The 24,489-nt window shown below is 40.6% G+C and overlaps 18 protein-coding genes across 18 annotated transcripts; 10 read left to right on the top strand and 8 right to left on the bottom strand.

Annotated features, from left to right (window-relative positions):
• Window positions 1-14: 14 nt before the first annotated feature.
• Window positions 15-1,859, bottom strand: WALSEDRAFT_41370 (MFS general substrate transporter; the record flags this gene model as incomplete). Its single annotated transcript, XM_006960487.1, has 2 exons — window positions 1,401-1,859; window positions 15-1,351 (listed from the first exon to the last, which is right to left on the bottom strand). Exons 1-2 carry the CDS (start codon window positions 1,675-1,677, stop codon window positions 15-17), a joined length of 1,614 nt encoding a protein of 537 aa, XP_006960549.1. The 5' UTR covers window positions 1,678-1,859.
• Window positions 1,860-2,038: 179 nt separating this feature from the next.
• On the top strand, window positions 2,039-2,534 carry WALSEDRAFT_49073 (transcription factor TAFII-31; the record flags this gene model as incomplete). The annotated part of the gene is made up of 3 exons (XM_006960486.1): window positions 2,039-2,170; window positions 2,219-2,364; window positions 2,414-2,534. Coding segments are annotated over exons 1-3 (384 nt in total), but the record flags the coding sequence as incomplete, so codon positions are not given.
• Window positions 2,535-2,925: 391 nt separating this feature from the next.
• On the top strand, window positions 2,926-3,632 carry WALSEDRAFT_34068 (60S ribosomal protein L11). The gene is made up of 3 exons (XM_006960485.1): window positions 2,926-2,983; window positions 3,033-3,479; window positions 3,533-3,632. The coding sequence occupies exons 1-3, from the start codon at window positions 2,950-2,952 to the stop codon at window positions 3,550-3,552; spliced, it is 501 nt and encodes a 166-aa protein (XP_006960547.1). The 5' UTR covers window positions 2,926-2,949; the 3' UTR covers window positions 3,553-3,632.
• A 192-nt stretch (window positions 3,633-3,824) lies between these two features.
• Window positions 3,825-7,896, top strand: WALSEDRAFT_70626 (L-serine ammonia-lyase). Its single transcript, XM_006960483.1, has 5 exons — window positions 3,825-5,334; window positions 5,383-5,497; window positions 5,543-6,225; window positions 6,272-6,377; window positions 6,426-7,896. The coding sequence occupies exons 1-3, from the start codon at window positions 3,868-3,870 to the stop codon at window positions 5,782-5,784; spliced, it is 1,824 nt and encodes a 607-aa protein (XP_006960545.1). The 5' UTR covers window positions 3,825-3,867; the 3' UTR covers window positions 5,785-6,225; window positions 6,272-6,377; window positions 6,426-7,896.
• Window positions 5,445-7,896, bottom strand: WALSEDRAFT_61480 (hypothetical protein). The gene is made up of 4 exons (XM_006960484.1): window positions 6,424-7,896; window positions 6,272-6,375; window positions 5,573-6,225; window positions 5,445-5,527 (listed from the first exon to the last, which is right to left on the bottom strand). Exons 1-3 carry the CDS (start codon window positions 7,810-7,812, stop codon window positions 5,859-5,861), a joined length of 1,860 nt encoding a protein of 619 aa, XP_006960546.1. The 5' UTR covers window positions 7,813-7,896; the 3' UTR covers window positions 5,445-5,527; window positions 5,573-5,858.
• A 53-nt stretch (window positions 7,897-7,949) lies between these two features.
• WALSEDRAFT_49066 (Sec1-like protein) lies at window positions 7,950-10,531 on the top strand. The gene is made up of 3 exons (XM_006960482.1): window positions 7,950-9,125; window positions 9,173-9,989; window positions 10,038-10,531. Exons 1-3 carry the CDS (start codon window positions 7,959-7,961, stop codon window positions 10,505-10,507), a joined length of 2,454 nt encoding a protein of 817 aa, XP_006960544.1. The 5' UTR covers window positions 7,950-7,958; the 3' UTR covers window positions 10,508-10,531.
• WALSEDRAFT_55601 (Arf GTPase activating protein) lies at window positions 10,488-11,407 on the bottom strand. Its single transcript, XM_006960481.1, has 2 exons — window positions 11,384-11,407; window positions 10,488-11,337 (listed from the first exon to the last, which is right to left on the bottom strand). The coding sequence occupies exons 1-2, from the start codon at window positions 11,387-11,389 to the stop codon at window positions 10,621-10,623; spliced, it is 723 nt and encodes a 240-aa protein (XP_006960543.1). The 5' UTR covers window positions 11,390-11,407; the 3' UTR covers window positions 10,488-10,620.
• Window positions 11,408-11,500: 93 nt separating this feature from the next.
• WALSEDRAFT_22484 (hypothetical protein) lies at window positions 11,501-12,249 on the bottom strand (the record flags this gene model as incomplete). Its single annotated transcript, XM_006960480.1, has 2 exons — window positions 11,501-12,148; window positions 12,196-12,249. Coding segments are annotated over 2 exons (702 nt in total), but the record flags the coding sequence as incomplete, so codon positions are not given.
• A 331-nt stretch (window positions 12,250-12,580) lies between these two features.
• WALSEDRAFT_61478 (hypothetical protein) lies at window positions 12,581-13,309 on the top strand. The gene is made up of 3 exons (XM_006960479.1): window positions 12,581-12,663; window positions 12,707-12,889; window positions 12,933-13,309. The coding sequence occupies exons 1-3, from the start codon at window positions 12,603-12,605 to the stop codon at window positions 13,157-13,159; spliced, it is 471 nt and encodes a 156-aa protein (XP_006960541.1). The 5' UTR covers window positions 12,581-12,602; the 3' UTR covers window positions 13,160-13,309.
• On the bottom strand, window positions 13,287-15,528 carry WALSEDRAFT_61477 (hypothetical protein). The gene is made up of 9 exons (XM_006960478.1): window positions 15,013-15,528; window positions 14,813-14,965; window positions 14,711-14,767; window positions 14,631-14,657; window positions 14,497-14,587; window positions 14,421-14,450; window positions 14,306-14,373; window positions 14,139-14,258; window positions 13,287-14,093 (listed from the first exon to the last, which is right to left on the bottom strand). The coding sequence occupies exons 1-9, from the start codon at window positions 15,289-15,291 to the stop codon at window positions 13,329-13,331; spliced, it is 1,590 nt and encodes a 529-aa protein (XP_006960540.1). The 5' UTR covers window positions 15,292-15,528; the 3' UTR covers window positions 13,287-13,328.
• Window positions 15,529-15,667: 139 nt separating this feature from the next.
• Window positions 15,668-16,398, bottom strand: WALSEDRAFT_34063 (Sm-like ribonucleo protein). The gene is made up of 4 exons (XM_006960477.1): window positions 16,382-16,398; window positions 15,882-16,333; window positions 15,783-15,836; window positions 15,668-15,741 (listed from the first exon to the last, which is right to left on the bottom strand). Exons 1-4 carry the CDS (start codon window positions 16,382-16,384, stop codon window positions 15,711-15,713), a joined length of 540 nt encoding a protein of 179 aa, XP_006960539.1. The 5' UTR covers window positions 16,385-16,398; the 3' UTR covers window positions 15,668-15,710.
• A 49-nt stretch (window positions 16,399-16,447) lies between these two features.
• Window positions 16,448-17,869, bottom strand: WALSEDRAFT_58751 (vacuolar protein sorting-associated protein 28; the record flags this gene model as incomplete). The annotated part of the gene is made up of 8 exons (XM_006960476.1): window positions 16,448-16,463; window positions 16,512-17,030; window positions 17,079-17,139; window positions 17,184-17,326; window positions 17,370-17,480; window positions 17,526-17,631; window positions 17,677-17,804; window positions 17,855-17,869. The coding sequence occupies 7 exons, from the start codon at window positions 17,867-17,869 to the stop codon at window positions 16,965-16,967; spliced, it is 630 nt and encodes a 209-aa protein (XP_006960538.1). The 3' UTR covers window positions 16,448-16,463; window positions 16,512-16,964.
• Window positions 17,870-17,887: 18 nt separating this feature from the next.
• WALSEDRAFT_61475 (vesicular-fusion protein SEC17) lies at window positions 17,888-18,878 on the top strand. Its single transcript, XM_006960475.1, has 2 exons — window positions 17,888-18,187; window positions 18,235-18,878. Exons 1-2 carry the CDS (start codon window positions 17,902-17,904, stop codon window positions 18,825-18,827), a joined length of 879 nt encoding a protein of 292 aa, XP_006960537.1. The 5' UTR covers window positions 17,888-17,901; the 3' UTR covers window positions 18,828-18,878.
• Window positions 18,854-21,762, top strand: WALSEDRAFT_70618 (FAD/NAD(P)-binding domain-containing protein). Its single transcript, XM_006960473.1, has 5 exons — window positions 18,854-18,925; window positions 18,969-19,363; window positions 19,409-19,625; window positions 19,669-20,606; window positions 20,656-21,762. Exons 1-4 carry the CDS (start codon window positions 18,861-18,863, stop codon window positions 20,312-20,314), a joined length of 1,323 nt encoding a protein of 440 aa, XP_006960535.1. The 5' UTR covers window positions 18,854-18,860; the 3' UTR covers window positions 20,315-20,606; window positions 20,656-21,762.
• Window positions 20,373-21,708, top strand: WALSEDRAFT_66368 (WD40 repeat-like protein; the record flags this gene model as incomplete). The annotated part of the gene is made up of 2 exons (XM_006960474.1): window positions 20,373-20,606; window positions 20,656-21,708. The coding sequence occupies 2 exons, from the start codon at window positions 20,373-20,375 to the stop codon at window positions 21,706-21,708; spliced, it is 1,287 nt and encodes a 428-aa protein (XP_006960536.1).
• A 15-nt stretch (window positions 21,763-21,777) lies between the features above and the next one.
• Window positions 21,778-22,986, top strand: Rrd2p (Phosphotyrosyl phosphatase activator; the record flags this gene model as incomplete). Its single annotated transcript, XM_006960472.1, has 4 exons — window positions 21,778-21,930; window positions 21,976-22,104; window positions 22,150-22,361; window positions 22,413-22,986. 4 exons carry the CDS (start codon window positions 21,778-21,780, stop codon window positions 22,984-22,986), a joined length of 1,068 nt encoding a protein of 355 aa, XP_006960534.1.
• Window positions 21,780-23,652, bottom strand: WALSEDRAFT_34059 (40S ribosomal protein S15). The gene is made up of 6 exons (XM_006960471.1): window positions 23,606-23,652; window positions 23,473-23,559; window positions 22,413-23,423; window positions 22,150-22,361; window positions 21,976-22,104; window positions 21,780-21,930 (listed from the first exon to the last, which is right to left on the bottom strand). The coding sequence occupies exons 1-3, from the start codon at window positions 23,645-23,647 to the stop codon at window positions 23,082-23,084; spliced, it is 471 nt and encodes a 156-aa protein (XP_006960533.1). The 5' UTR covers window positions 23,648-23,652; the 3' UTR covers window positions 21,780-21,930; window positions 21,976-22,104; window positions 22,150-22,361; window positions 22,413-23,081.
• Window positions 23,653-23,958: 306 nt separating this feature from the next.
• On the top strand, window positions 23,959-24,428 carry WALSEDRAFT_41340 (ribosomal protein 60S). Its single transcript, XM_006960470.1, has 2 exons — window positions 23,959-24,005; window positions 24,052-24,428. Exon 2 carries the CDS (start codon window positions 24,052-24,054, stop codon window positions 24,373-24,375), a length of 324 nt encoding a protein of 107 aa, XP_006960532.1. The 5' UTR covers window positions 23,959-24,005; the 3' UTR covers window positions 24,376-24,428.
• Window positions 24,429-24,489: the final 61 nt, after the last annotated feature.

Below are 24,489 nucleotides of genomic sequence, written 5' to 3'. Positions count from 1 at the left end.
TAGTATACATTTCCTTAGTGTGTAAAGAGCATATCCAATCTCTTTGATCCAATGTCTGTTGTCGTGATACTATATTCCAACTGTTGCTCAGGCGTCATTTTGTTCCACTCTCTGAGCTTATATCTGTTCCTTGCGATATAATATGCTTTTGCTAGAACTGGAAGTAATATTGATACCGAACAAATACCAATAAGTGCAGCAGTACCTTTCTCATAATATGGTTTGTCGGCGTCTGTATATATTCTTGTAGCTCCTATACTACCAATCTGGTATGTCATGTTGTATATACAGAGACTAACTGCTCGACTACCAACTGATTTACTATTCTCACTTAGCCATGCGATCATCTGTGGGTGAATGTATGGGAAAGATGAGATGAGCATATTGAGAGCATATCTAACCCAATTGTAGTAATTTGATTGTACTTGCGGCAAGCAGAAAAGAGCAACGAGTGGTGGTAATGTCCATACGTTCGCAATTGTAGAAACAAAACCATGTTCCTTGACTCGCTTTGAAAGCCAACTAACTAAAACACAGAATATTGCGAAAAGAACTTGATAAGGTATGAGTAGGACGTTGCTTTCGAAAGTTGAAAATCCGAGTTGTTTGAGAATAAGTGTGATATAATTTTGTGATGGTTGGTAAGGTATATAAACAACTAATCCAAGTATATAAATTGGCCATAAATCGTAATCTGTTATCGCCTTAACGAAATTTGACCAATTAATACCATCTCTGTTGTTAAGGTCTCCTTTGTTTGGCGTGTCTCGAAGAATCTTGTTGACTATGATCTTCTCCTCGCGTTCAGTGAAGTAACCTTTCTTGCCTCTAAGTATACCAGCCGTTTGCGTAGGTCCTGAAGGCATCAAGAAAATTGAAAGGATGCCTATTACACCAGTGATCAGAGATTCGAATGCAAATAAATATTTCCATCCAGATAGTCCATGCAGACCTCTCAATTCGATGAATCCAGCTGCTAGAAGTGTACCAATAACTTGAGAGAATCCCAAAACTGTATACCACCATCCAACTCTTATGTTTAATTCAGCGGAGGTGTAAAAATACGACAAGTAAAGCAACACGTCAGGAATAAATCCACCTTGACAAATACCAAGCATAGCTCTCAGAACGTAAAATCCGGTTCTGTTATTCATACCCACTTGAGCTGCGTTTACTATTGACCAAGCGATGATTTGTGCAGGTACCCATTTATCAGCACCCACTTTCTTGCTAATCAAACCAGAAGGTAACTCCATGGCCAAGAAAGTAAGGAAGAAGATCGTGTTACCGTTGTTGTAGTCATTTTGGTCCATACCAAGTTCAGATAACAGGTTGTCGGAGACAGCTCTCTCTAATAGAGACGATTAGCTTTTTGAGAGGACGTCTACTTTCATACATACTTAAGTTTTGTCGTATGAGATCGAGTGAGAAGAACATAGCTATACAGAATACCAAGATCTTCAAGTCAGTTTTACGTAAGACTTTTTTCTCCTCCTCTGGCGTCCAAGTGAACTCTGGATCAAACCTATGTCTATTCTCATATTTTGCATTCTCATAAATCTTTGACCAATACTGTGCTATTTCTGGTTGCTGGAAAATGTGGTTGTTGCTGAGAGAGGAGGTCTCAGATTGTTCCTCATCCTTTAAGCTCTGCTTGTCCAGTGACGATGAACTCATTTCGTTTAAGAAGAAGAACAGAGTAAGTAAGAAGCCTATTTGAATGGAAATTAATCATAAGCAATCACTGAGCTACGATTGTGAATCACGTCATTAAATTGCGACAACTTAGGGAGTAGTAACAAGATAGGATAAGAAGTAAGGTACAACTATGGTGTGTTGTATAATTTAATATGAGAAATATCTTTTTTCTGTCCTGTTCTTATAACTCCAAGCTTGTTCAATGAGCAAACCAAAAAGCTGATGTCCCATTTACATTGTGCAACTTATTTATAGACCCAGATGCATTTCCATATAAGATTATTGCTCTAATTTGTGAAAATTATGAATATGATCGTGGTGTTAGACGAACGAGCCTGTTAATCTTCTGCAATCATGTCTGATGTCAAACCAGTACCAAGAACAGCGCATTTGATATCACTTATTTTAGCTTCAAAAGGTATAAATGATGCTCCTCCAGCTACGATACATATGTTATTAGATTTCGCGAACAGTGAGCACATATTGACTAGAAAAGGATGAAGCTAATATATTTGGATAGGATACACGCACGAAGTACTCTCAGATTCATTGGTATACTCAGAATATGCTGGAAGGAATGGATACAATGGCGTTGAACTTGGGGATGTTGAAATGGCTATTTCAGTGAAAGCCAACCACCAATTTTCATTAGCACCACCAAAAGAGGTATGCACAGTTACTATCTAGTTGGATTATCCACTCATATCGTTTATAGTACCTCTTAGAGCTCTCACAGACACTCAACTCAAGACCGTTACCACCACTACCAGAATCATACGGTCCTAGAATGCCTGCGCCAAGGCACAGATTAACAGCACCTAATTTCTCACTCATACCGTCAAACAGTTCGAACGCAGAGCAATGAAGGGTGTAGTGTATTTGTATAATGTAATGTATATAGTAGTTCGTATATTAGTATGATAGTCTGGCTGTCTAGCTGTAGATGCCCTGCTAGTGTCGGTTATATCATTGTAAAAGCTGTCTTCTCAAAAGTTTCAAAACCTGGTTATATTGCATAAAAGAGGTTAAATAAATAATTTAGCTACTCTATAGCTCATAAATTATAATTATATTGTAAATTAATTTATAAACAAGTTTTGTAATTTTTTCATTGCGTTTGCTTGAGAATTTCGTCTAATCATCGCTTGAGCTCAGCGACGTTAAAAATCGAAATGGTAAAATTCTATACAAACGGAATATAAACAATTATTAATAAATTAATAGGCCGAGTCAACTGCACCAAGCAACGCAATGAAGGAGCTTCGCGTTGAGAAGCTCGTCATCAGTAAATACTTTGTTATCTTACTCTAGACAGTCCAGCTAACATCTTATAGACATCTCCGTTGGTGAATCTGGTGACAGACTTACACGTGCAGCCAAGGTCCTCGAACAACTCACTGGTCAAACTCCAGTCACCTCAAAGGCTCGTTACACCGTCCGTACCTTCGGTATCCGTCGTAACGAAAAGATCGCCTGCCACGTTACCGTTAGAGGTCCAAAGGCTGAGGAAATCCTCGAACGTGGTCTTAAGGTCAAGGAATACGAACTCAAGAAGGGCAACTTCTCTGAAACTGGTAACTTTGGTTTCGGTGTTGACGAGCACATCGATTTGGGTATCAAGTACGACCCAGGTATTGGTATCTTCGGTGCTGACTTCTACGTCGTCATGTCCCGCCCAGGATACCGTGTTGCTAAGCGCAAATCACGTACCAACAAGATTGGCTTCCAACACAAGGTCAAGAAGGAGGAAGCACAAGCTTGGTTCAGACAACGTTTTGATGGTGAGTTCTTACCTTTCTAAAATTTTTACAGAAAATTTGACAATTTTCATCAGGTATTATCTCCGCCAAGTAAGAAGATCAATAATGTAAGAATAGTTTATTACTTGGTAGTATAAATGCATGTCGCTCGAGAAATTCTATTTTGTTTGCCACTTTGTCTGTAACTCTGATGTTTGTTGACTTTTGATGACGTCCAAGTGGATGAGAGGTATTATGTACATTCCGTCTCACTAGGCATTTGTCTTATCATATTATTTACTATATATATACATAAATTACCGTTTATGTCAACAGTCGCTTATCGATCGTCCTACCGCGGTCGACTCACTGATAGCAGAATCACATGCCAAATAAATGACTGCTCATTTGTCCGCTCACCAAAACAATCATGATATCAAGAAACCGTTACAACCTAGCAAGAATATCGAGGTCCACTCATGCTGCATTCTCCACAAGGTCTTCCACCTCCGCATCCGCATTCGGAAGAACAAGAGCGAGCCTGTTAAGTGAAATTAGCGGTACTAGCGGATATTTTCCAAACAACAGGCGTTTGGCTACAGTAGCAACTGCTCAATCATCCAATCAATCTACTCAGCCGGAATCACAAACATCTGAGAACACACCGCCAAAAACAGAACACGCGGTTATAAGTACTTTCGATCTCTTTTCTATAGGTTTCGGTCCTAGTTCTTCACATACATGCGGTCCACTCAGAGCTGCACGGATTTTTGTCAATGACCTCGCAGACAATGGTGTCTTAGAGCAAGCTCACTCATTGAAAGTAACTCTCTACGGATCCTTAGCGCTTACAGGGAAGGGTCACATGACAGACATGGCAATCTGTTGGGGATTAGAAGGCGTCGATCCGGAAGATACATCGATAGATGCATCATCACTTCCAGGCTTGTTTGACACTATAGTAAAAAACAAAATGATTATTCTTAGAAATGAATCGGAAGAAAAGGAAGTTTACTTTGACGTCGAAAAAGACATAAGCTGGCGTATGAATGAGGCACTCCCGAGACATCCGAACGCAATGCAATTGTCAACTTTCAGTCAATCTGGAGATTTGTTAGCAACCAATACATTCTATTCAATAGGTGGTGGTTTTGTCGTACACGATAATACTGAAATAACCGAGAATGTGTTCTACAAATCGATAAAGAAAGATGCTGTAGATCCCGCACGTCGTAATGTGCACCTCGTTGAAGAAGAGAACACATCTGATGTCGTAAAGCACAAAGATGTTCCATATCCATTTCACTCTGGCGAGGAACTCCTTAATTTGTGTAAGAAACACAACTTAACAATCGCACAAATTGTCTACAATAACGAACTGACGTGGTATACTCCGGAAGAGATTGACTCACGTTTGAGGAATATCTGGAAAACAATGGATGAGAGTATTTTAGCTGGGATAAGCGCAACGGATGAATACCTCCCTGGACCACTCAAAGTAAAAAAGCGCGCACGTATGCTTTACGATAGACTCCAAAGCGGACTTTACAATCGTACTAGTATTGGTAGCTCTTCTGACGCAGCTATTGTTGGCGATTGGTCACATCCACTCAAGCCTATCCCACCACGTCGTAACAATGAAGTGAAATCGATCGATTTCGTCATGTGTTACGCTATAGCTGTCATGGAAGCAAACGCCTGTGCTTCTCGATTAGTTACATCTCCAACAATGGGCAGTGCTGGTGTCTTACCAGCTGTTTTAAAATACCACCTTGAATTTCTCTCTCATGATCCTTCAAATGACATGAAGCAGTTTCTACTCACTGGTGCGGCTATAGGAATGCTAATTCGTAGAGGTGCAACCATCAGTGCTGCTGAAGGTGGATGTATGGCTGAGGTGAGTAGACGAGGGTTTTACTATTTTGAAACAACTAACGATGACCAGATTGGTAGTGCAACATCCATGGCAGCGGCTGGTTTCACTGCCCTCAATGGTGGATCAACGAAGGAGATCCTTCAAGCTGCTGAGTGTGGAATTGAGCATTTCCTCGGTGTTACATGTGGGTTTTGTAAACATGATCGAGTAGTATCTAACAAATCATCAGGTGATATACCTCACGGTTTAGTACAAGTACCTTGTGTCGAGAGAAACTTCCTCGGTGCAATCAAAGCTCTTTGTGCAGCTCAACTTAGTCTGAACACTCGCGGAGAACACGTAGTATCTTTCGATATGTCACTTAAAGCAATGCGTGATACCGCAGCATTAATGAGCACCCAACTCAAAGAGACTTCACTCGCTGGATTAGCCACATCAGTTAAAATTCCAGTATCAGTTCCAGAATGTTAACAACAACCGTTGAGTGTATAAATTATTATTATTTCATTTAAGATTGTAATTTTAAACATTAAATAACGAGATTCCTACACACCAAGTTGGCTGACGTCCAAACCAAGGGCGTGGAGGAATACATTAACATTACCGATTTTCTTTGTAGCACTTTGTGGTGGTACCCAAGCTTGTTGAGCAGCTATGACGTTCTCTTGAACAACATCTCTGACTTCTTGTACGAGGGTTGATTGTTGAATGTTGTCACTATTAAGTGCAATCGCTGCAAGGAAACGCCATACACTCTCATCTTCACTGTCTAATAAGATACTTTCTTCGAGTGATCCACTTGGCATAGCTGCACCCATTCCAAATGCCCGAGCTGTCTTATGACGTTGTGATGGGAATAAACTTGGAAGACATGGTAACAATTTGCTGAAGAAGAGTGAGAATATTTGATCCCTGAGAGGTGTAAGATGAGATTATCAAATTATAATTATATACCCACCATTGAGAAATTTCTTCTGGATTTGGTGCATTTTCAATTCCCATTGGAATTTGCTTCAATATCTCCGCTCTACTCAATAAGATAGTGAGGAATGCTAATCCTGGCTGTGACGAATATCAACTGTTATTCACTTAGAATGTTAAAATACATACCTTTGATTGTGCAACCTGTACAACATCATTACGCTCAACAAACAATGCAAGCATACCAGCAACTAATCTCAAACTAACACCAGTAATCATAGACATAAATTGTGGAACGATACCAGATAAGAAAGCCTCAACGAGATTGCTGTCCTGATTAAATCTAAGGTATTGACTAAAGCAAGCAATTATGAGAGTATTAATAGTGAGCACTTGTTGTTGATCTAAATGGCGGATGGCTCTTGGGAGTAACTTTGATGTTTTTGTAATCGCGATTAATGAAATAAATGGGTGTGGATTTGACAACTCAAGTGGCTCCATTACTCTGAGACCCTTCCACAATTCATCAACGTTAAAGTTGTACTCTTGCTCCCATCGTGACATTTCCTCGTATGGTTGCTCTGGATTTGGGTTCTCTTCCGTTGGTTGAATTGGTTGGGGTTGGTTTCTACGTAAATTCTCGAGGTTAAGGACATAATCGTAGAGTTTTTCAGATGCAATTAAACTTTGACGACGTGTAAGTGCAGGTTGTGGACCGTTCAACAGTGAGCTTGCGAAACCACCTTTCTCGAGTGACGAGAGGACATCCTTAGCGGATGCTTTTGTCGATTCATTCGAAGGTACTTGCAAGACCTGTCTTGGAGCTCTTGAGTTGGTCTTTGAGGATGTCTTACCTAATGCACCAACGAGGTAATCTTCTTGACTTTGTTTATTGGTGTTATCCTCCTGTTTCTCTCTCTTGCTTCTGACAATTTTGTCGATCTGGTCGCGAAGCTTTTTGGCTGCACCAGCACCCATTCCGGATTGGTTTGAACCTGCTGCAACAGACAATGCCATACCTCCTACATTCAAAACGCCTTGGTTTTTACGCATGAGAATTGAATATATTTGGGCGTAGAAGTCGTCAGTGTATGGGTCTGCGGTTGCTAATGAGGATAATTGCATTCTGAGAATATAAGATTTATCTGAAGGTGTCATAAGGTGGTTGAAGTTACTCATTGCAGAAATCTTGATTGCTTTTCTGCGTCTCTTCAAATCTTGCAATTCCTGGTCTCTAATGATCTTCTCCATAGTTTCAGAGTGGTTAGTAGGGATTGATTCCATTTGAGTTGGGAGTGCAGGGAATACGACATCTGGCTGCTGCATTTGCTGCTGTTGAAGTTGCTGGATGTGTTGCATATGATGTAACTGCTGCATTTGCTGTACCTGCTGCATCTGCTGTACTGGCATTGGTGGTGGCACGACAGCTGGTTGCGAGATGTGGGTCCTATCGAGAGACTGCTCTAAGCTAGGCTCTAATGCGCTACTAAAATCAATCTGCGGAGAGTCCAAAATGTCTGGTGTGTGCATTTTTAGCGTATCTGTGAAACTGACTGTTGGTAGTGCATCATCCTTCATCCAGAGATCCCTGAAGCTTGAAGAAGGCTTATGGGTTAGATTCCTAGAAGGAGTATTGAAAAAGTCTGGTAAATTGCTAGTGTCTATTTTATTTTCCCCAAACGTATCCTGATGGTATGACATTAAGGAGTTTTACTAGGACGACGATGACTAACTTACACAATCTAAAAAGACAGCATTTATTAAAATTATTAAAGTCTAAGCAATGGAGAGTTATTATAGCAGACAAGTACTCGCAGCAGCTCATACTCGATACTCTCAAAATGAACGAGATTCTACAGCAGAATATAACTGAAATACAAGAACTAGAGGATTTACGTAGGCAGCCTAGCAATTATGATAAACTCTACTTTGTTTTACCAACTTCACATTCCGTCAAGAGAGTGATTAAGGATGTCAAACAAGCCACTACACCTTGTTCGCTTTACTTCTTAGATCAACTACCAAAGTATCTAGAACAATGGATCGTAGATTCTGGTATTATCACTAAGTTAGAAGCTCTCTCTGAGCTCTCTATCAACTTCAACTCGGTTGAATCCAGGGCGTTCATCACCGATCAACCGACCGCATTCAACAGCTTTTATTCACAGCCACCTAATATACCATCATCTGAAGTGCAAGTAGGCTTAATAGTAAAAGGTCTATTGAATATCCTCACTTTACTCAATATATTCCCTTCGATTAGATACCAAAACCCGCTAAATTCAGTTGGTACATACGCCAATCCAGTCGTAGCAGCTGGTGAATACCTTGGTGCTGATCCAGCAGGACCTCCAATCAAGAGGTCTACTTGGAAGTCCGCTTTTACTTCATCAGAGAGAGGTTCTGGCGTTGCAAGGAGAGTCGCTATTGCCCTCCATAAGGAGCTTCAACAAATGAAGAGAGACAATCCGGATTTCGGTCTTTCTGATTCATCATCTACCAACGTCGCACCACCTATTCTTCTCATCACTGATAGAACATTGGATGTATGCTTACCATTGATTCACGACTTCCAGTATCAATCACTTGCTACTGATGTCCTACCTGATAGGGTTGTTGACACTACATCTCATCCACCAACTTATACCTTCAAGAGTACCGCTCAAGCACCTGTTGGTGATTTGGGTATTAAGCAACACTCACTTTCAGACAAGACGGACTCAATTTGGGCTGATATTCGTCACTTACATATGAAAGAGGCGATTGACAAAGTTGGAGAGCTCACGCGTGAAGCCGAAAAAATCGATAGTGGTTTCAAAGAAAGCAAGGGTCTCGATGGTTTGAGAAGTATGTTAGCTGGTCTCAGTGATTTAGAAGAAATAAAGGAGAAGGTTTGTTGCCTATGGTTATAAGATAACTCTTTTGACGATGTGAATAGGCCTTCATCCATACCAACTTATCTGGTTTATGTATGGCAGAAGTATCTAATAGACACTTAATGGAAGTCTCAGAAGTTGAGCAATGCTGCGCAACTGGTCAAACGGCAGATGGTCGGACACCACGTCATTTGATTGAGCAAATGGTACCACTCTTGGATCTACCACACGTTACAAACAAGGATAAAATACGTATCATCGCGTTGTATATCATTTTTAAAGAGGGTGTTAGCGATGAAGACAAAAGAAGATTATACCAACATGCAAGACTTGGCCCAACTGAACAAGAAGCTATTGACAATCTCGTTCATTTGGGTATAAAACTTAGCAAGAATGATCAAAATCAACAATCATTTAGAAAGTACAAGTATCGCGGAAAGGCGGGCGAAGATGTTTATGACACAAGTAGATATGTGCCTGCATTGAAGACAACAGTAATGGAATTACTACAAGGGAGACTTGACAATGGAAATTTCCCTAAATTTGAGAATACACTAGAAGGTGAAAATCCATCAAATGGTGCACATGAACCACCCTCAACTAGTTTACGTACACGTCCATCAACCAGACCATTGCAGAAGGTCACACCGGCACCTTCTCAGGGTAGTTTGAGATCTGCTAGGGCTACATGGGCGACAGCTTCTCGCTCTTCGTCCTCACAAGTGAATGAGAGTGCATCGAAGAAGGTTTCAATGAAGGAGGACAATGAAGACCTTAAGAAACAAAAAGTGCTTGTCTTTGTATGTGGAGGTATGCTCTACAGCGAAATTAGAGCTATGTATGAGTTGGCGAACTCAACCAGCAGGGACATACTCATTGGTAGGTTGTATCATCTATCAATTGCAATCATTCTAATATAATTGTCAGGATCAACGGATATTTTCACCCCTATGAAATTCGTTGACAATTTGCGCAAGTTAGGAGGTGGATATATGTATGGTAGTGGATCGACGCTCACAAATGAAGCGAATATGAAGTTCTCGAGTGCATCAACGGCATTAGGTAAATTGGACAAATATTCGTTCGATCCAGGTAGAGAATTGAGTGATAAGAAGGCACAACAGACCGCACCTGATTACGCACCTGAGGAAGTTGAAGCACGCTACTACAAAAAGTTACAAGAAGCTTACGATAGGAAATTCTGGACAGAAGAGATACAGCCGCCACCACCACCACCACCAATGAACGCGAAAGGAGAACCAATCATACCCAAACCAGACAAGAAAGACGAAAAGAGATTGAAAAAGGAGCAAAAAGAGATTGAGAAGCACATACAAAAGCAGCAAGAGGTTGAAAAGAAGAAAGAAAAGAAATTTGGTAAAAAGGGATGGTTTTGAATTATGTATTTGACTTGTATAGACAAAAAAAGATGGTATAAATATAATTTGGAATTATTAATAACCCATTAGCCAATAAGAATATGAAGAAATTCCGTGATAAATGAACGTCGTTAAACGAAAGCTCGGCTATCTACCCAGAGCTTGTCTTTATATTTACACGTGATGTATGAACCAATTTCACTAGTATTCGGTTTGGGTATTGGTATATCGGATGGTTTGTTAGCCTCCCAATATAAATTGCATTTATCATTGCCTGTCCGATCCGCTAATTTAATTTGTTCGGTTGTCCAATCGTCAAGTTCAATTGATTTCACTTTACTAATGTGAGAACCCAAAGAGCGATGCCAACCTGAGCAATTAATACAAATGAAGATAACCATTGGTATCAAATCGAGTTGCCAACTTGCCCATAATGGATCGGGTGAACGGCAATCGGCACAACATCTATTATGAGGTTTTGCCAAAACGCGTCGTATAGCTAAATAATTACTATCATTATTCCGTAATTCAGATATTTTAGCGATATCGTATGCGTCAAATAGTGTATTCTGTGATTGCTTCATCTTGTTAGGAGCTGGTAGCGATGTTCTATTCTTTACTTTATTAGCCATTTTCTCTACTTTATCATTTATCCGCATGTCAATACTATCTAATTCGAGTTGCTCCTTTGTGTTATCATTGCTAACGACCATCGGTTTAAGTCTAGCTAATGATTTACTAGACAAACCTTGATCGTTGGTCTCTTTTTGCGTATCCGACGCCCGTCTTTTGCGTCTCACTATCGATGGTTTCCTATAATGGAACACATTGACATTACTGAGCCATTCCTGTGGTAGATTAAGTGAATATCAGCGTAAATTACTTCTAACTAACGCGCATGGCTTTTGTCTGAGTCTGTATTTTAATAATCTTTCTTTGATCTATAAGATCTCAGTCAAGTTGTATAAAATCACAAGTAATTTACTAGGGATTACATTCCAATTAAAAATTTTAAGATTTCCATGCCAGTCTCTTAATATCGTCCACATTCACGTCTCCAGATTGGCTTTTGTCTAGTATAGCTTCCAAAGCTGCTGCTCCGACGGTATCGATATGCAATGCGGAAGTATGCAGTAAATTTTGTACGCTTTGTAAATTACTATCGGCATCTAAACCATTAATAAAAGGTTTAGGAAGTTTGTTCAAAATATCTATCATTGTTGCAGGTATCGTAGATATCGGCCGGGTGTGTGGGTGGTACATCAATCCAGGTCTAAGACTAATATCCCTTATACCATCTAATCTTTTCAGATATTCCTCTGCCTCTCTCTTTGTTGAAATATATCTCGATGGTATGAGTGGTCTGAATATATCAGCTGCTGAGATATAGACGAATGGATTGTCTTCTTGTGTGGTTCTAGTATTCTTGTAAACGTCTGCTACGCGTATAGCCGCATCACGGTTCAGCCTCTCGTATAAACCGCCAGTTAACGGGTTTGGATTCTCTCTTCCAGCTATCAAACCCTTGAGAGCATCCAATGGACCGTTCTTATAATCACTTTCTAAGAGTATTCCTATAGTGTGGACAACTGCATCTGACTGTTTGATTACGTCTGCGTATGTATTCTGATCAAACACATTCGCGGATGTCCATTTAACCTGGTTTGGTAGGTTAAATAAGCGTCAATCGGCTATTTTAGACACACCTCATCTGTCCATTTAGGCGTATGTCCGGATGGTGTCCTGAATGGTCTACCTGATTGTCTATCTAGCTTAGTTTAGTGTCTATAGTCTATATCCGCTACCCACGAGATACTGCTGACTTCCCAGCCACGGCCAACAGCCGCTTTAGTGATAGCCGAGCCTAAGAAGCCATTTCCGCCAACGATCGCCACTTTCATATTCACGGTATGATGTCAAGGGAGAATATTTAGAATGAAAATAATAGTAAACTAGATAGTATAAACCATACATTATGACTTAGTTACCTCTCTTGTGACAGCTCTTTGTCATTTTATGTCGCTGTCAACACGCTTCTAAAGACTGTCCGCCGACTACTTAAGGGACAAAAAAGACTTTTATATTCTTAGCACAGGATTCCCATCATCAAAACATGAAGATAAACGTTTCGGTTTTTATTACTGCAGTACTTCTCGCAGCTGTTTCAGCTCAAGGTGCGTCTTCTGTCTTTTATACGACGAGACTGACAAACAGAAGATACAGAGGAGACTGCACTTGATAGATGTTACGACAACCAATGCAAAGACTTTCAGCAAGATTACAACAACTGCCACGATCAAGCAGAGAACGACGAGGTGAAGTTTTTTACCTGCGCTTGTCCAAAGATGACAGACACGTTGGCCAATAACGGTGATTGCTCTGATTGTCTTCTTAACGCTGGTGGGTGTTATTAGAATAGTGTTATATTTTCTAACCATAATAGGCTACAATTTAACCGCACAAGCGGGTGTCTACTGTGACGCATTCGGTGTGTTCAATCCAACTCAAGCTAGCTCATGGAGTGAGGCCTCAACAGCATCAACAGCCTCTTCATCACCATCCAGCAGCAGCAGCAGCAACAATGACGACGATGATAGCTCAGCAACCTCAATTGGTGTGACTACCGCTGCAGCTGGTGTAATGTTAGCTGCCATCGGTTGCTTGTTCTAAGCTCTCTAAACTCAGCTCCACTCTTCTCTCCTTTTCATTTGTCTCAATATCTTTGTCTCGGAAAGACAATGAGGAACAATAATTCTACTTTCTTATCTATCTCCATTCTTGAATAGTCAGTAAATTTGTAAAGAGAGCATCATGCATAATATAATAATTATAAATAAATCTAGGAAGGGAATAACTGTGAAGAATCTAAACCATTCCAGACTAAAGTTTGTAAGAAATGAGTTAAACTTCCATCACTATTTAGAAGTGTTGACGCTCCATCGAAGGTGTTATAAGCTACGAAGAGTGCTTTGTCATCATAACCAGATAATGACCTAACAGCTTCAAGCGAACTAGTTGTAGAAGGTAAGATCCAAGCGCCACCAATCATACCGCAAAGGAAAACTATTGTTGAGTATATCGTGATGGTATGACTAACGCTCCTACGCCTCTTGAATGTCAAATTACTCGAGAGTTTTTTCCAAAATGATGACTTCTTAGAATCTTGAGAGTGGGCTTCCTTATCATTTGATTTATCCTCATCTGTTGATGTCTGCGTCTCTATTGTCTTACTTTCCGGTGTGACTTGCACACCTCTGTTGGTAACTTTTTTTACATCCTCGACGATTTCAAATTCATTTCCTTGTGAATATGGAGGCGGCGATTCAGTGCTATCGGTGTTGTTATCAGTTTCGATATTTCTAAGTGAACTAATCGACGGCTTGACTTTCCGCCGGCGGGTTGTCACGATAGTTTCAATTTCGCCTTCAGATGGTTCATTAGAGAGGGTTTTACCGGCGCTGTTGTCAACTTCTGTCAATTGTCTTGCTAATTCTTTGCCTAGATTCCGGGAAACACTACCAAGTTGGCCGGCATTATCGTCCTGCGATGAGCCGCTGTATGTCAATTGATGGCTGAGATCTCCACGGAGTCTGTCAATTGTTTCCTTTCGAGAGGTGTTACGAACATCTTAGAGATAGAATCCACTCACTTTCAAGCCAACATTTTCAGACTTCTGTACTTCCAATACACGTTCAGATTTCCGGGCTATCTCTAGCTGTGACTTGATTCTTTGTAGTGCATCTTCGTAACCTTTTCTCTCGTTTTCCCACTGGCGTTTAGTTAGATGGAGCGTCACTAATTTTACTGAATTCTCACCTTCTTTATTTCATGTTCATATCTATCAGCTCTGCTACGGGCTTCACGAACATCTCTATCTTTCTCACCTGTAGTGCACGGTTGGATTTGATATTTAAATCATACAGACACTTACGCAGACTGTCTCTGAGTGAATCAATTTCAGCTGATAGGAATGTTAGAAGTATACGCTTTAATAATCATTAACCAACCATTTACATCCTGCACTTGATTTTGCAGACTGTTGGCTTGCATACGTGCTGATTCAGTTTGACGTTGGTATGTAGCTATATCGTGTTCAAGCTTATGATATTAGACGTGGCTTTTTTATTAACTCCTAACACACCTTATTGATCGTAAACATATTCTGACGCTGTAGTGATGTGTAAGAACTCCATAAGACACAACTCAATCCTATCAACTCACGTCTTTGGCACGAAGATCCTTTTCTTCACGTGCTAGAGCTTCTAACTTCATATCATTCTGTGTATTACGTTAGTAGTCGCGTGTATCGCAGAGGTAACGCACATCTTTCAATTGGTCCTCCATGACGGATATATAATCTTCATTCTGAGATGTCGTTTGGGTATAAGAGCGCTCTGACTCTTTAAGTCGTTTCTCTAATTCATTATTGCGTTTCTCTAATTCTCGTATTTGGTTTTGCGTTTGTATTAGGGCATCCTGAAGGGGATATTAGAGCGTGTCAGGATGAGATAAAAGTGACTAACGTTATTCTGATTGTTAGATGATAACATCAAACCATTCAAATTGTTATAACTGTCCGGTATATTGTCTAAATTTGGGGTTTGAGGTGGTGAACTCGTACTCGGTGATTGCAATTCATTATCTGATGGGTAATAATCACTCAAGTCTGTAACGCTTGAGCTAGATCTAACAACTTTATGAGCTGGACGTGGTCTCTTGAATTTGTTTGTACGATTTATCTTAGGAGTGATTCCATCCGAAGGTTGAACTTGGTCTTTACGCGGGGAATCTAATGTAGACATGAAACTAATCTCCTCTAATGGTTCCTCATCTAGCAAACTATCCTGTTTGGGAGAAGATACCAACAAGGAGTCAATTAAGCTCAAAACGCCATCCAAACTGACGAAAGTTGCTTCTAGGTTATCTGTGTTAGCGAAGTGTTTTACATTCTCCAAGGTCTCTGCTGTAATGAAGTTTGAAAGGTGTCCGTCTTTCGCTAAGTTTGAGATAATATCCGGGAGCTGACTAGCTGGTATACCTTGCTCAGTGAGCTTATCTTGTACGCTGTTTATGACTATAGTGTGGATATCCTCCTATAACGCGTCAAGTCGTTTTATTTATCGCGATATATTTCATACCATTTCATATCACGTTGATCGTAGAAGAGAAAGAAAAGTACGGTTTAAATTGAAGTACAAAATAATTTTTATAATAAATATTATTAACTTGACGGTGGACGCATACCAGGGAAGCTGTTCTTGTTAGAGATCTCTATTTGGACGTGTCTACTCACCCAGGTGGTGCTGCTGGGAATCCAGGCATAGATTGAGGAGGTGCGCCTGGGAAACTAAGTAGTGTTAGTCGGAGATACTATGTCGATCTAGCTACGCACCCAGGCGGTGGTCTAAATCCAGGTGCAGCACCAGGGAATCCAGGTGGTGGTGGACCACCAGCGTATGGCATAGGGCGTGCTTGGAATGCAGGTGGAGCTGGACCAGCGCCTGCACCCAATGGCATTCCTCTACCAGCTGGTGCACCCACACCTGGACCGCTGCTTATTGGATCTTCCTCCTTCACAGGTGGTGGACCCTCAACGCTGATAGAGATGATAGTCTCTCCACGCAAAACAATCAAACCGAGTGCTCTCTTCATTTCCTTTGGGATGTCACCTTGGCTAGAAGGACCTTTCAACCTTCTAAACTCGATAGTATCAACTAAAACAAGGTTCATGTGTCTATCAAAAGCTAGCATCTGTCCAACGAGCTGACGAGTGTCGTTTAGCGTGACTCTGAGCCTGTAGTTGATTAACGTCAGCATTCGGGAGTTCTTTGGTTTTGGTGGTGGCTAGATTATCGTTAGATTAGCCTCTAGTGTGTTTTGTTCTTTATTTACCATTTTTCTTTTTGGCTTCTTCGTCGTCACTCAAGAAGGGGGCTGTAGTTGTATGTAGGTGACTATCAAGGTTAAAGGAAATGTAAATAAAAAAAATAACTTAAATAGAACACACTCTGATATTATACAGGACGTTACTAAAGAGTATAACACTCTCCTCGGTTTCATTCAGTTTGGGTATTCTCTTCATTTGTTTCACACAAGATTTGAAGCTTTTAATGGATAATAGTAAATTTAACGGTGAAAACGCTATCGGTTTTTATAGCACTTTCAACAACAGCCCTCAGGCTGTTAAGGTTTTCATGAACACACTCTTCATAATTGGTTTGTCCAGCCAGTTCGTCAATAGCTTCATATACAGAAGGTATAAACTGGAATTGATTAGCTTTGCTGTTCTTTTGATACCGACATTCAACTATCTATATATCAATATCCAACAAATACAACAGTTCGCTGTTCATATCCCCGAACAAATCAAAATTCATGCAGCACACAATATAGCAAGCGCAAACATAACATCAATGGCTGCTTTGTTGCTTTACTTAGCATTTCAACTACTTTACATTTTCTATTAATCGTTTAATCATCCATCGTTCTTCCCTAAAGATCTAAAAAATTCATTATACGCGTGATCGACATCAAACAACATCTAAATGAGGTCATTAGGGGTTATAGTCGTTCAAATATCTCAACCTACCTGCCGAGATTGCTCATCTGTAATCTCATCAGCAGCTTTCATCTTGTTTAGACTGATTAGCCTGAGTTTTTGTTAGTTTTGAAATGAATGATCACTTTTACTGACCATCCGACTAATTTTGGTCTGCCTTCCCACTCAGAAGAGCCTTTGAAGCGTGAATAGACGCTCATAAGATCTGTCAACATAGGATGTAACTGGTCTTTCGCTCGTAAGTTTAGTCTGAGTGCGTCCATGAATGTGATAAAGCACTTTAGTGAGTTAGCCATGTTGGTAAAGATGACTGCTACCCACCTGAGTCGTCTCTGCTACCCATTTACCAGTTTCAACGCCCTCTTCTGCCGAATGTTCGACAGTGGCAGGAACACCGACGTGTAAGCGATGAGCAGCAGCAGGACAGTCCATCTAAAGTAAGCGTAAGAGTAGTTTATATGCGACCAGAGAGCGTACTTTATATTCTGCCATAAATTCATCGACAGAACCCGCAATGTCGCCAGCCACCAACTTTAAAATTGTCTTAAACTGGGCCAGCAACTTGACGCAAGCGGGAGAGTATCTAGTGGATTGATAAGCCGCTGAATAAGAATCAAGAACTACGCACTCTGATTGGTTTATCGAATCCCTGACGTATGCTCTTTCTAAATAATCAAGTGATTGAATGATACCGAACAAAGTAGCTAAATTCTCGTATTTATCACGTTCATTAGTTGTGTTGTATAGTTTAACTTCCTAAATTAAGTTGTTATTATTTAAATTCCTGTTATTTTTATATTATTTACATCATAAAGGTTCATTTTAGAGAGTGTCTCTTTAAATACCAACGGTGATGGGCAAATCTCAAGGATTTTCGCTATATCAAAAAGCAGAAAAGAAAGCTAATCAATCAGGTGGCTTATTCAGTTGGGGTCCCAGTGCTACCAGAGAGCGTAAACAGGATGCAGCAGATATGTTCAGGGATGCAGCCAATAAGTTCAAGATTGACCAGTGCTTTAAAGAAGCTGGTGACTCTTTCATCAGAGCAGCTGAATGTGCTATAAAAGCCGATGAGAAAAACGAAGCTAATCAGCACTTTTGGGAGGCTGCAAAGGCATACAAGCAAACAAACCCTGATCGTATGTTATCTCGTAGAGATAGCTTGCACCACTAACACCCCCTTTAGTCGCTGTAGAAGCTTACCAGAGAGCTGTCAACGGTTTACTCGAATCTGGTAGATTTAGACAAGCAGCTGACAGGATGAAGGAAATTGCATCTATATACCTCAACGAACTCGCAGATTTAACCCTGGCTTTAGAATCATACGAGAAAGCTGCACAATGGTACGAACAGGAGGATGCAAAAGCTACAGCGAGCGCATGCTACAAAGACGTTGCAGACATTGCAGCACAATTAGAACAATACAAGAGGGCTATTAGTAATTATGATAAAGTTATAAAACAATCACTCGAATCACCGCTTACGAGGTTCAGTGTGAAAGAATACTTCTTTAAGGCTGGCCTTTGTTGGTTAGCTGCAGGTGATCTGGTCGACGCGGGTAGAGCTATAGCCACATTCGCAGAAATGGACCCTTCGTTCATGCAGACTAGAGAGCATAAATTCTTATCAGGCGCCATTGACGCAATCGAACAGGGCGATCAAGAACAATACACAGGACTAGTCGTTGACTATGACAAAATGACGAAATTAGATAACTGGAAGACGACGATCATGCTTAAGATAAAGAGATCGATCGACGAAGAACCTGGATTAACTTGAACATTTCTTGTAACTGAACTACCAACATCTTTTATGAATGATAATAAATTTGACTTTTTAATAGTCGGTACTGGATATAGTGAGTCTATATTATCCAGGTGAGTGTGCTAGTCCTGCTGGAGTCCTACTTAATCACAACAGTGCACTCTCTTCAGCTGGATACAAGTGCTTACATATAGACAAAAATGATTATTACGGCGATAATTGGGCCACCCTACCTATAACTGAATTGGATAGTAGTACTATAAAGATAAACAACCTCAAGAATCCAAATAAGTTCCTTATCAGCCGACATCCCTCGGTAATACTCACCGAGAGAGGTAAATCAAATCAATTGGATACAATACTCAAGTCTAGCGTTTTCAACTATCTCAGTTTTAAGTTGGTCGATAGTTTAATACACTACAACGATGGCGAATTCACTCAAATACCCAAATCGAAGCAGGAAGTATTCAAATCGACGATCAGCCTGAAAGACAAGAGAATGCTGATGAAGCTTCTACAATGGATCGCCTCCAGGGAGTTCCTCAAAGAAGGTATGTTGGTGTTGCAAGAAAGTAACACAACTTAAATCATAACAGAAAATATGAAATTATCCGAGTATAAACCAGAGATACCTATATCGCTTTTCTACTCTCTTATATACTCATTCGGAATGGCTATAAACCTCGATGAAGACACCCACTCGGCCTTTAACCGTATGAGTACCTTCATGAATGGACATGGTGTGTATGGACCGTCATGTTTCCTCTATTCTCAATATGGCGGCGTCGGCGATATAATACAAGGATATTGCAGGTATGTGAGGTCACTTACGATTAATCATCTCACAATTACAAAGGTCTAGCGCAGTACATGGATCTACATTCATCTTGAATCACGCCTTAGAGAGTTTAGAGAAGTGCGATTCAGAGTATAGCGTGAGATTGCATAATTTCGAAGAAACATTCACAGTAAAGAAAGTAATTTCAAATGCGAAAAATTTATACCTAAATCAGCCGTCAAGGGTGATCAATAAGATTGGTAGAGCTGTTATGGTGTTGAATATGCCGCCTAATGTCGATCCACTCCCTGAGTCGCCTATATTGGGATACCCACCGATGGCCTTTGGAATACGCAATGCCGTGCATGTACATTGGCAAAGCAGTACATCAGGTGTATGTCCTCCCGGATACTACATAGTTTATTTTGCAGCAACCTTATCAGATAACGAAGAAGCCACCCTTGATGAGCTCTTCGAGGGGTACATAAATAGTCTGACGACATCGCGAGAAGACATAGAATTTTTAATGGTCTACGTCGAAGAGGAACGTGAAATTGATGTAAAAACAGACGTGGAGCTTATAAAGCAAGAACCTACTACATTTGCGCCATTCGTAGAACCTTCTGAAAAAGCGGTCGAGGAAGCCTCGAGGGTGTTTGAATTGCTAACTAAACGGGAAGCTACCGAAATGTTTGCGACTACAAGAGAAAAAGAAGAAGAATGAAATTATTTTTTTATGAATCTGCATTTTTCTAAACTAAAGCTCTTATTCTCTATCAACGATGTCTGAAGAGGATAAAGTGAATAATGTGCCTGTAATTTTACACTCAATTTCAAGCCAGCATGCAATTCCAGAGGAAATGTACATGATTCCTTCAAACTGGAAGAGATACCAGCTTTCACAGTTGATCAATAGTTTGTTAGAGAACAGCAAAGCTATTCCATTCGATTTCTTTGTTGGTGAGGATGGTACAGGTGGTAAATTAAGCTCTGTATTGAGTGAAATAAGTAATGGTGTACGTATATCCACTGCAGAGTAAACAACTTCTAACGGCGAACACTCAGGAAGAAACTTTACATTTATCTTACATACCTTCTATACTACCACCTAAGCACCTCTCTACCTATTTACATGACGATTGGATTTCTAGTGTATCAATAAGAAGCCACAGTGATGCTAAATTTCTCACTGGAAGCTACGACGGTTTAGCTAGCATATGGAACAGTCGGAACGAAAAGATCTACGAGTTGGCTGGACACAACGGACCAGTCTTGGATTTATCCTGGGTTGGTGATAAGGCTGTAACAGCTGGACAAGATTCAACACTCAAGTTGTGGGATATACCAGAATCAGGAAAGCCAAGTCAGTTGTTGGCATACACAGGCCACAAAAATGCAGTATCGTCAGTTAGATCCGCTAAGCCATTGACTGAGGGCGAACCATGGACAGTTTTGTCTGCAGATTGGGATGGTTTGGTTTGTCTCTGGGACACCCACATTCCATCATCCCACGAAGTTGAGATTGAAGATGAAGAACCATCAACAAAGAAGCGTAAGAAGACCAAGACGGTTGACGTATTACGCAAGGCACCTCTTCATCAATTGCGAGGACACACTGGGAGTGTAAACGGTGTAGCATTTAGCAAATCTGATCCTACAGTTGGATACACAGGTGGTGCAGATCATAGCCTCAAGAGTTGGGATTTGGGTGTTGGGTTAGAGAATGACACGCGGGTTGGTAGCAGCGTCATCCGCTGTTTGGACAGTCTTGTCGCACCATCGACAATTGTGAGTGGACATGTCGATCGTAGTATTGCTTTATGGGATATGCGTGCAAGCAGCAACATTTCACAAAAGTTACTCGGACACACAAGTATCGTAGAGGCTATACACGCTCATCCAACATCTCCTAACCACTTCGCAAGCGCTGGTATGGATGGTAACATTAAATTATGGGATATACGTTCACCAAAGCAATCATTATTCACGGTTGTTAGAAAACCCTCCAACGGAAAGAAGGAAAATGAAAAGAAAATACTCGGTTTAGCCTGGGATTCTCAAATACTCGCTAGTGGTGGTGAAGATTGCGCTTTACAACTTCATGAAGCGAGTGCATAGATTTTTTGTTCTAATATATAATTTTATTTATTGTTATTTCGATAGTGAACTTGATAAGAGAAGACAATCATGTACGAGATTCCAAGGAAGAGAATAGTGCTAGACGAGCACCTCCAGCTGTTCAAATCGTCTAGTACATTCAACGCCATCGTTGAATTTATAGATAAACTCAACAATGCGGTAGTTGACGTGAAGTTGACTGATGAGGTTCACGTATCAGACGTGAGTGTGGCGTGTATAAGTAATCTAACAAACTGATTTGAGAAGGGCGTTATAAAAGTACTACAGTTATTAGATAAAATCGACGAAATCGCTTCTGCAAGCCCTCCTATAGAGAACAATCAATCAAGATTTGGTAACCCGGGCTTTAGAACGTTTATAGATAAGCTAGTTGAAGTGCGTTGACTAGTTTGTATGCTTTGTTTACTCACAGTACCACAGAACAGTGATGAACTACACAGTGGATTGGGTATTCCGAGAGAATCAATCGTTGAATTATCGCCATATTTGAATGAATCATTCGGTAACAAACAACGTATCGATTATGGCAGTGGAATGGAATTGAACTTCTTATGCTGGCTTATATGTCTTGACAAATTGGGATTGTTCGAGGATGCTGACTCTAGTGCATTAGTATTGAGGATATTTTGGAGGTGAGTAAACTCTACAATAGCTCTACGTTTATTTACATTTTATTTACCAAGATACATCACTATAATGCGTAAGTTACAATCAACATTCTGGCTTGAACCTGCAGGAAGTCACGGTGTATGGGGACTTGACGATTATCACTTTTTGCCATTCCTTTGGGGTAGTGGACAACTCAGTAGTCATAAATACCTCCGTCCTAAGAGCATACACGATAACGAAGTCATGTACGAATTCTCAAGCGCGTACATGTATTTAGGTTGCATTAGTTTCATTAACAGTATAAAGACAGCATCTTTACGTTGGCATTCACCAATGTTGGATGACATTTCAGCTGTCAAAAGTTGGTCAAAGGTGAATGAAGGGATGTTTAAGATGTACAAAGCGGAGGTACTGGGTAAACTACCTATTATACAACACTTCTTGTTTGGTAGTATACTGCCATGTCCTGAAGGAATGCCTGAAGATGCAAAAATGGAAGACGCAGATTGTGGACATAACCATGGACACGTCGACAGAACAAAACACCATGGAACATTCGGTTCAGACTGCTGTGGAATACCAGTGCCATCAGCCTTTGGAGAAGCCTACTCTCAGAAGAGTAATGTAAAGAGAATACCATTTGACTAGCTAGATAGCTATAATAGCTATAATAACTAGAATAAAATACTTTTCATGAAATGCATTCATTTGAAGTGATAACAAATCATAAAAAAATGAAAAACTCACTTGAGTGGAACGAAACGTGAAGAGTTAGTAGCACCAATACCTGGACGACCGTGTCTAACAGGCTTGTATGAAATGGAGAATTCACCTAAGTAATGACCTGTCATTTCTGGCTTGATTTCAACGGTGTTGAAAACCTTTCCATTGTAAATAGCGACTTGTGAGCCAATCATTTCAGGTACGACTAACATATCACGGAGGTGAGTCTTGACAACGGCTGGCTTCTCATTTGGTGGGGTTTCCTTCTTGGCCTTACGAAGCTTCTTGATTAAACCGAGTGGACCACGCTTGAGACCACGTTGGAAACGTCTACGAGCACGAGCGTGAACGAGGTCCATGAACTGAGACGTTGTGTTAGTAAAGGTAGCCTAGGTATCTAGTAGTACCCACCTCCTCGTTCTTCAAGTCGAGAAGTTGGTCAAGTTCAATACCACGGTATTGAAACTTGCGGAATGTACGGCGCTTCTTGAGCTCAGCCTGGTAGAGTAAGAGAAGTGCGCTGTAGTCTCTAGTAACTACTTACTGCCTCTACGGCGCTGGTGGTTCCATCGTATTGGGCGCTCATCACGGTCTCTCGCTAAGGCAGGTATAAAAATTACAAGAGGAGATTATTTGGCAAAATTTTAGATTTTAAACGACTATTTAAATATAATCTATATTAACAAAGGAGAATAGAAATATTATAGAAAAATTCTATATATTCTTCTATATTCTGTAATCACGAAGGAGTTGAGATGGCTAGTATGGATGCTTAATATGGCATTATATGTATAATATAATATATTTATTTAAATACTACTATCTCTCTAATCGTTGTATAAAAATTGATTTTTTAAAATCTTCAGAATATTTCTTCTCTCTTGCAACTCGAGCGCCTTTCAAGAGTTTGACCAGGTTCTACCTTTAAACAGTTTAACTCAGAAGTTAGTAGAGAAGCTCTCGCTTGGTTATTTCACTGACAATACCCAGATGAAGCTCGTCGCTGCCTACCTTTTGCTCACTGTCGGTGGTAACACCTCCCCATCAGCTGAAGACGTCAAGAAGCTCCTCTCTACCGTCGGTGTTGAGGCAGACGAAAGCCGCCTCACCAAGCTCATTGAAGAGTTGAACGGCAAGAACCTCGAAGAGTTGATCGCTCAAGGTACTGAGAAGCTCGCCTCTGTACCATCAGCATCAGCTGCAGCAGCTCCAGCTGCCGGTGCCGCACCAGCAGCTGCTGCTGAAGAAGCTCCAAAGAAGGAAGAAGCCAAGGAAGAATCTGACGACGACATGGGTCTCGGTCTCTTTGACTAAATTTTGTAATTGAAATTTTACTTCTTTGATTGCGACGACGATGATGAGTCTATGGCCTGATATTGATTGTGAATTTGCACCTTACAAAAGTTTGCTGGAAGAAACAGACACTGG

Source organism: Wallemia mellicola (genome assembly GCF_000263375.1).
Source record: "Wallemia mellicola CBS 633.66 unplaced genomic scaffold WALSEscaffold_29, whole genome shotgun sequence".
NCBI lineage: Eukaryota > Fungi > Basidiomycota > Wallemiomycetes > Wallemiales > Wallemiaceae > Wallemia > Wallemia mellicola.
This window is presented reverse-complemented; position numbering and strand designations above follow the sequence as displayed.

What these genes read in the sequence shown, in the direction of transcription:
- WALSEDRAFT_61480 (XM_006960484.1), bottom strand. Translation starts at nt 7,812, where the DNA reads ATGAAGGATGATGCACTACCAACAGTCAGTTTCACAGATACGCTAAAA. An exon ending in TACAGGTTGCACAATCAAAG is followed by an intron (nt 6,376 to 6,423) that starts GTATGTATTTTA and finishes TATTCGTCACAG; the next exon opens with CCAGGATTAGCATTCCTCAC. An exon ending in CCAGAAGAAATTTCTCAATG is followed by an intron (nt 6,226 to 6,271) that starts GTGGGTATATAA and finishes TACACCTCTCAG; the next exon opens with GGATCAAATATTCTCACTCT.
- WALSEDRAFT_61475 (XM_006960475.1), top strand. Translation starts at nt 17,902, where the DNA reads ATGGGCAAATCTCAAGGATTTTCGCTATATCAAAAAGCAGAAAAGAAA. An exon ending in CAAGCAAACAAACCCTGATC is followed by an intron (nt 18,188 to 18,234) that starts GTATGTTATCTC and finishes CACCCCCTTTAG; the next exon opens with TCGCTGTAGAAGCTTACCAG.
- WALSEDRAFT_34059 (XM_006960471.1), bottom strand. Translation starts at nt 23,647, where the DNA reads ATGAGCGCCCAATACGATGGAACCACCAGCGCCGTAGAGGCA. An exon ending in CCACCAGCGCCGTAGAGGCA is followed by an intron (nt 23,560 to 23,605) that starts GTAAGTAGTTAC and finishes TTACTCTACCAG; the next exon opens with GCTGAGCTCAAGAAGCGCCG. An exon ending in TCGACTTGAAGAACGAGGAG is followed by an intron (nt 23,424 to 23,472) that starts GTGGGTACTACT and finishes ACAACGTCTCAG; the next exon opens with TTCATGGACCTCGTTCACGC.
- WALSEDRAFT_34068 (XM_006960485.1), top strand. Translation starts at nt 2,950, where the DNA reads ATGAAGGAGCTTCGCGTTGAGAAGCTCGTCATCA. An exon ending in CGTTGAGAAGCTCGTCATCA is followed by an intron (nt 2,984 to 3,032) that starts GTAAATACTTTG and finishes AACATCTTATAG; the next exon opens with ACATCTCCGTTGGTGAATCT. An exon ending in GTTCAGACAACGTTTTGATG is followed by an intron (nt 3,480 to 3,532) that starts GTGAGTTCTTAC and finishes AATTTTCATCAG; the next exon opens with GTATTATCTCCGCCAAGTAA.
- WALSEDRAFT_41340 (XM_006960470.1), top strand. Translation starts at nt 24,052, where the DNA reads ATGAAGCTCGTCGCTGCCTACCTTTTGCTCACTGTCGGTGGTAACACC.
- WALSEDRAFT_49066 (XM_006960482.1), top strand. Translation starts at nt 7,959, where the DNA reads ATGACTAACTTACACAATCTAAAAAGACAGCATTTATTAAAATTATTA. An exon ending in TAGAAGAAATAAAGGAGAAG is followed by an intron (nt 9,126 to 9,172) that starts GTTTGTTGCCTA and finishes CGATGTGAATAG; the next exon opens with GCCTTCATCCATACCAACTT. An exon ending in CAGCAGGGACATACTCATTG is followed by an intron (nt 9,990 to 10,037) that starts GTAGGTTGTATC and finishes TATAATTGTCAG; the next exon opens with GATCAACGGATATTTTCACC.
- WALSEDRAFT_70618 (XM_006960473.1), top strand. Translation starts at nt 18,861, where the DNA reads ATGAATGATAATAAATTTGACTTTTTAATAGTCGGTACTGGATATAGT. An exon ending in CAGGGAGTTCCTCAAAGAAG is followed by an intron (nt 19,364 to 19,408) that starts GTATGTTGGTGT and finishes AAATCATAACAG; the next exon opens with AAAATATGAAATTATCCGAG. An exon ending in ATAATACAAGGATATTGCAG is followed by an intron (nt 19,626 to 19,668) that starts GTATGTGAGGTC and finishes ACAATTACAAAG; the next exon opens with GTCTAGCGCAGTACATGGAT.
- WALSEDRAFT_70626 (XM_006960483.1), top strand. Translation starts at nt 3,868, where the DNA reads ATGATATCAAGAAACCGTTACAACCTAGCAAGAATATCGAGGTCCACT. An exon ending in AAGGTGGATGTATGGCTGAG is followed by an intron (nt 5,335 to 5,382) that starts GTGAGTAGACGA and finishes AACGATGACCAG; the next exon opens with ATTGGTAGTGCAACATCCAT. An exon ending in GCATTTCCTCGGTGTTACAT is followed by an intron (nt 5,498 to 5,542) that starts GTGGGTTTTGTA and finishes ACAAATCATCAG; the next exon opens with GTGATATACCTCACGGTTTA.
- WALSEDRAFT_61478 (XM_006960479.1), top strand. Translation starts at nt 12,603, where the DNA reads ATGAAGATAAACGTTTCGGTTTTTATTACTGCAGTACTTCTCGCAGCT. An exon ending in CGCAGCTGTTTCAGCTCAAG is followed by an intron (nt 12,664 to 12,706) that starts GTGCGTCTTCTG and finishes GACAAACAGAAG; the next exon opens with ATACAGAGGAGACTGCACTT. An exon ending in TGATTGTCTTCTTAACGCTG is followed by an intron (nt 12,890 to 12,932) that starts GTGGGTGTTATT and finishes TAACCATAATAG; the next exon opens with GCTACAATTTAACCGCACAA.
- WALSEDRAFT_61477 (XM_006960478.1), bottom strand. Translation starts at nt 15,291, where the DNA reads ATGTCTACATTAGATTCCCCGCGTAAAGACCAAGTTCAACCTTCGGAT. An exon ending in AGGATCTTCGTGCCAAAGAC is followed by an intron (nt 14,658 to 14,710) that starts GTGAGTTGATAG and finishes ACATCACTACAG; the next exon opens with CGTCAGAATATGTTTACGAT. An exon ending in ATATGTTTACGATCAATAAG is followed by an intron (nt 14,588 to 14,630) that starts GTGTGTTAGGAG and finishes TAATATCATAAG; the next exon opens with CTTGAACACGATATAGCTAC.
- WALSEDRAFT_34063 (XM_006960477.1), bottom strand. An exon ending in GGATTTAGACCACCGCCTGG is followed by an intron (nt 15,837 to 15,881) that starts GTGCGTAGCTAG and finishes AACACTACTTAG; the next exon opens with TTTCCCAGGCGCACCTCCTC. An exon ending in TTCCCAGCAGCACCACCTGG is followed by an intron (nt 15,742 to 15,782) that starts GTGAGTAGACAC and finishes TAACAAGAACAG; the next exon opens with CTTCCCTGGTATGCGTCCAC.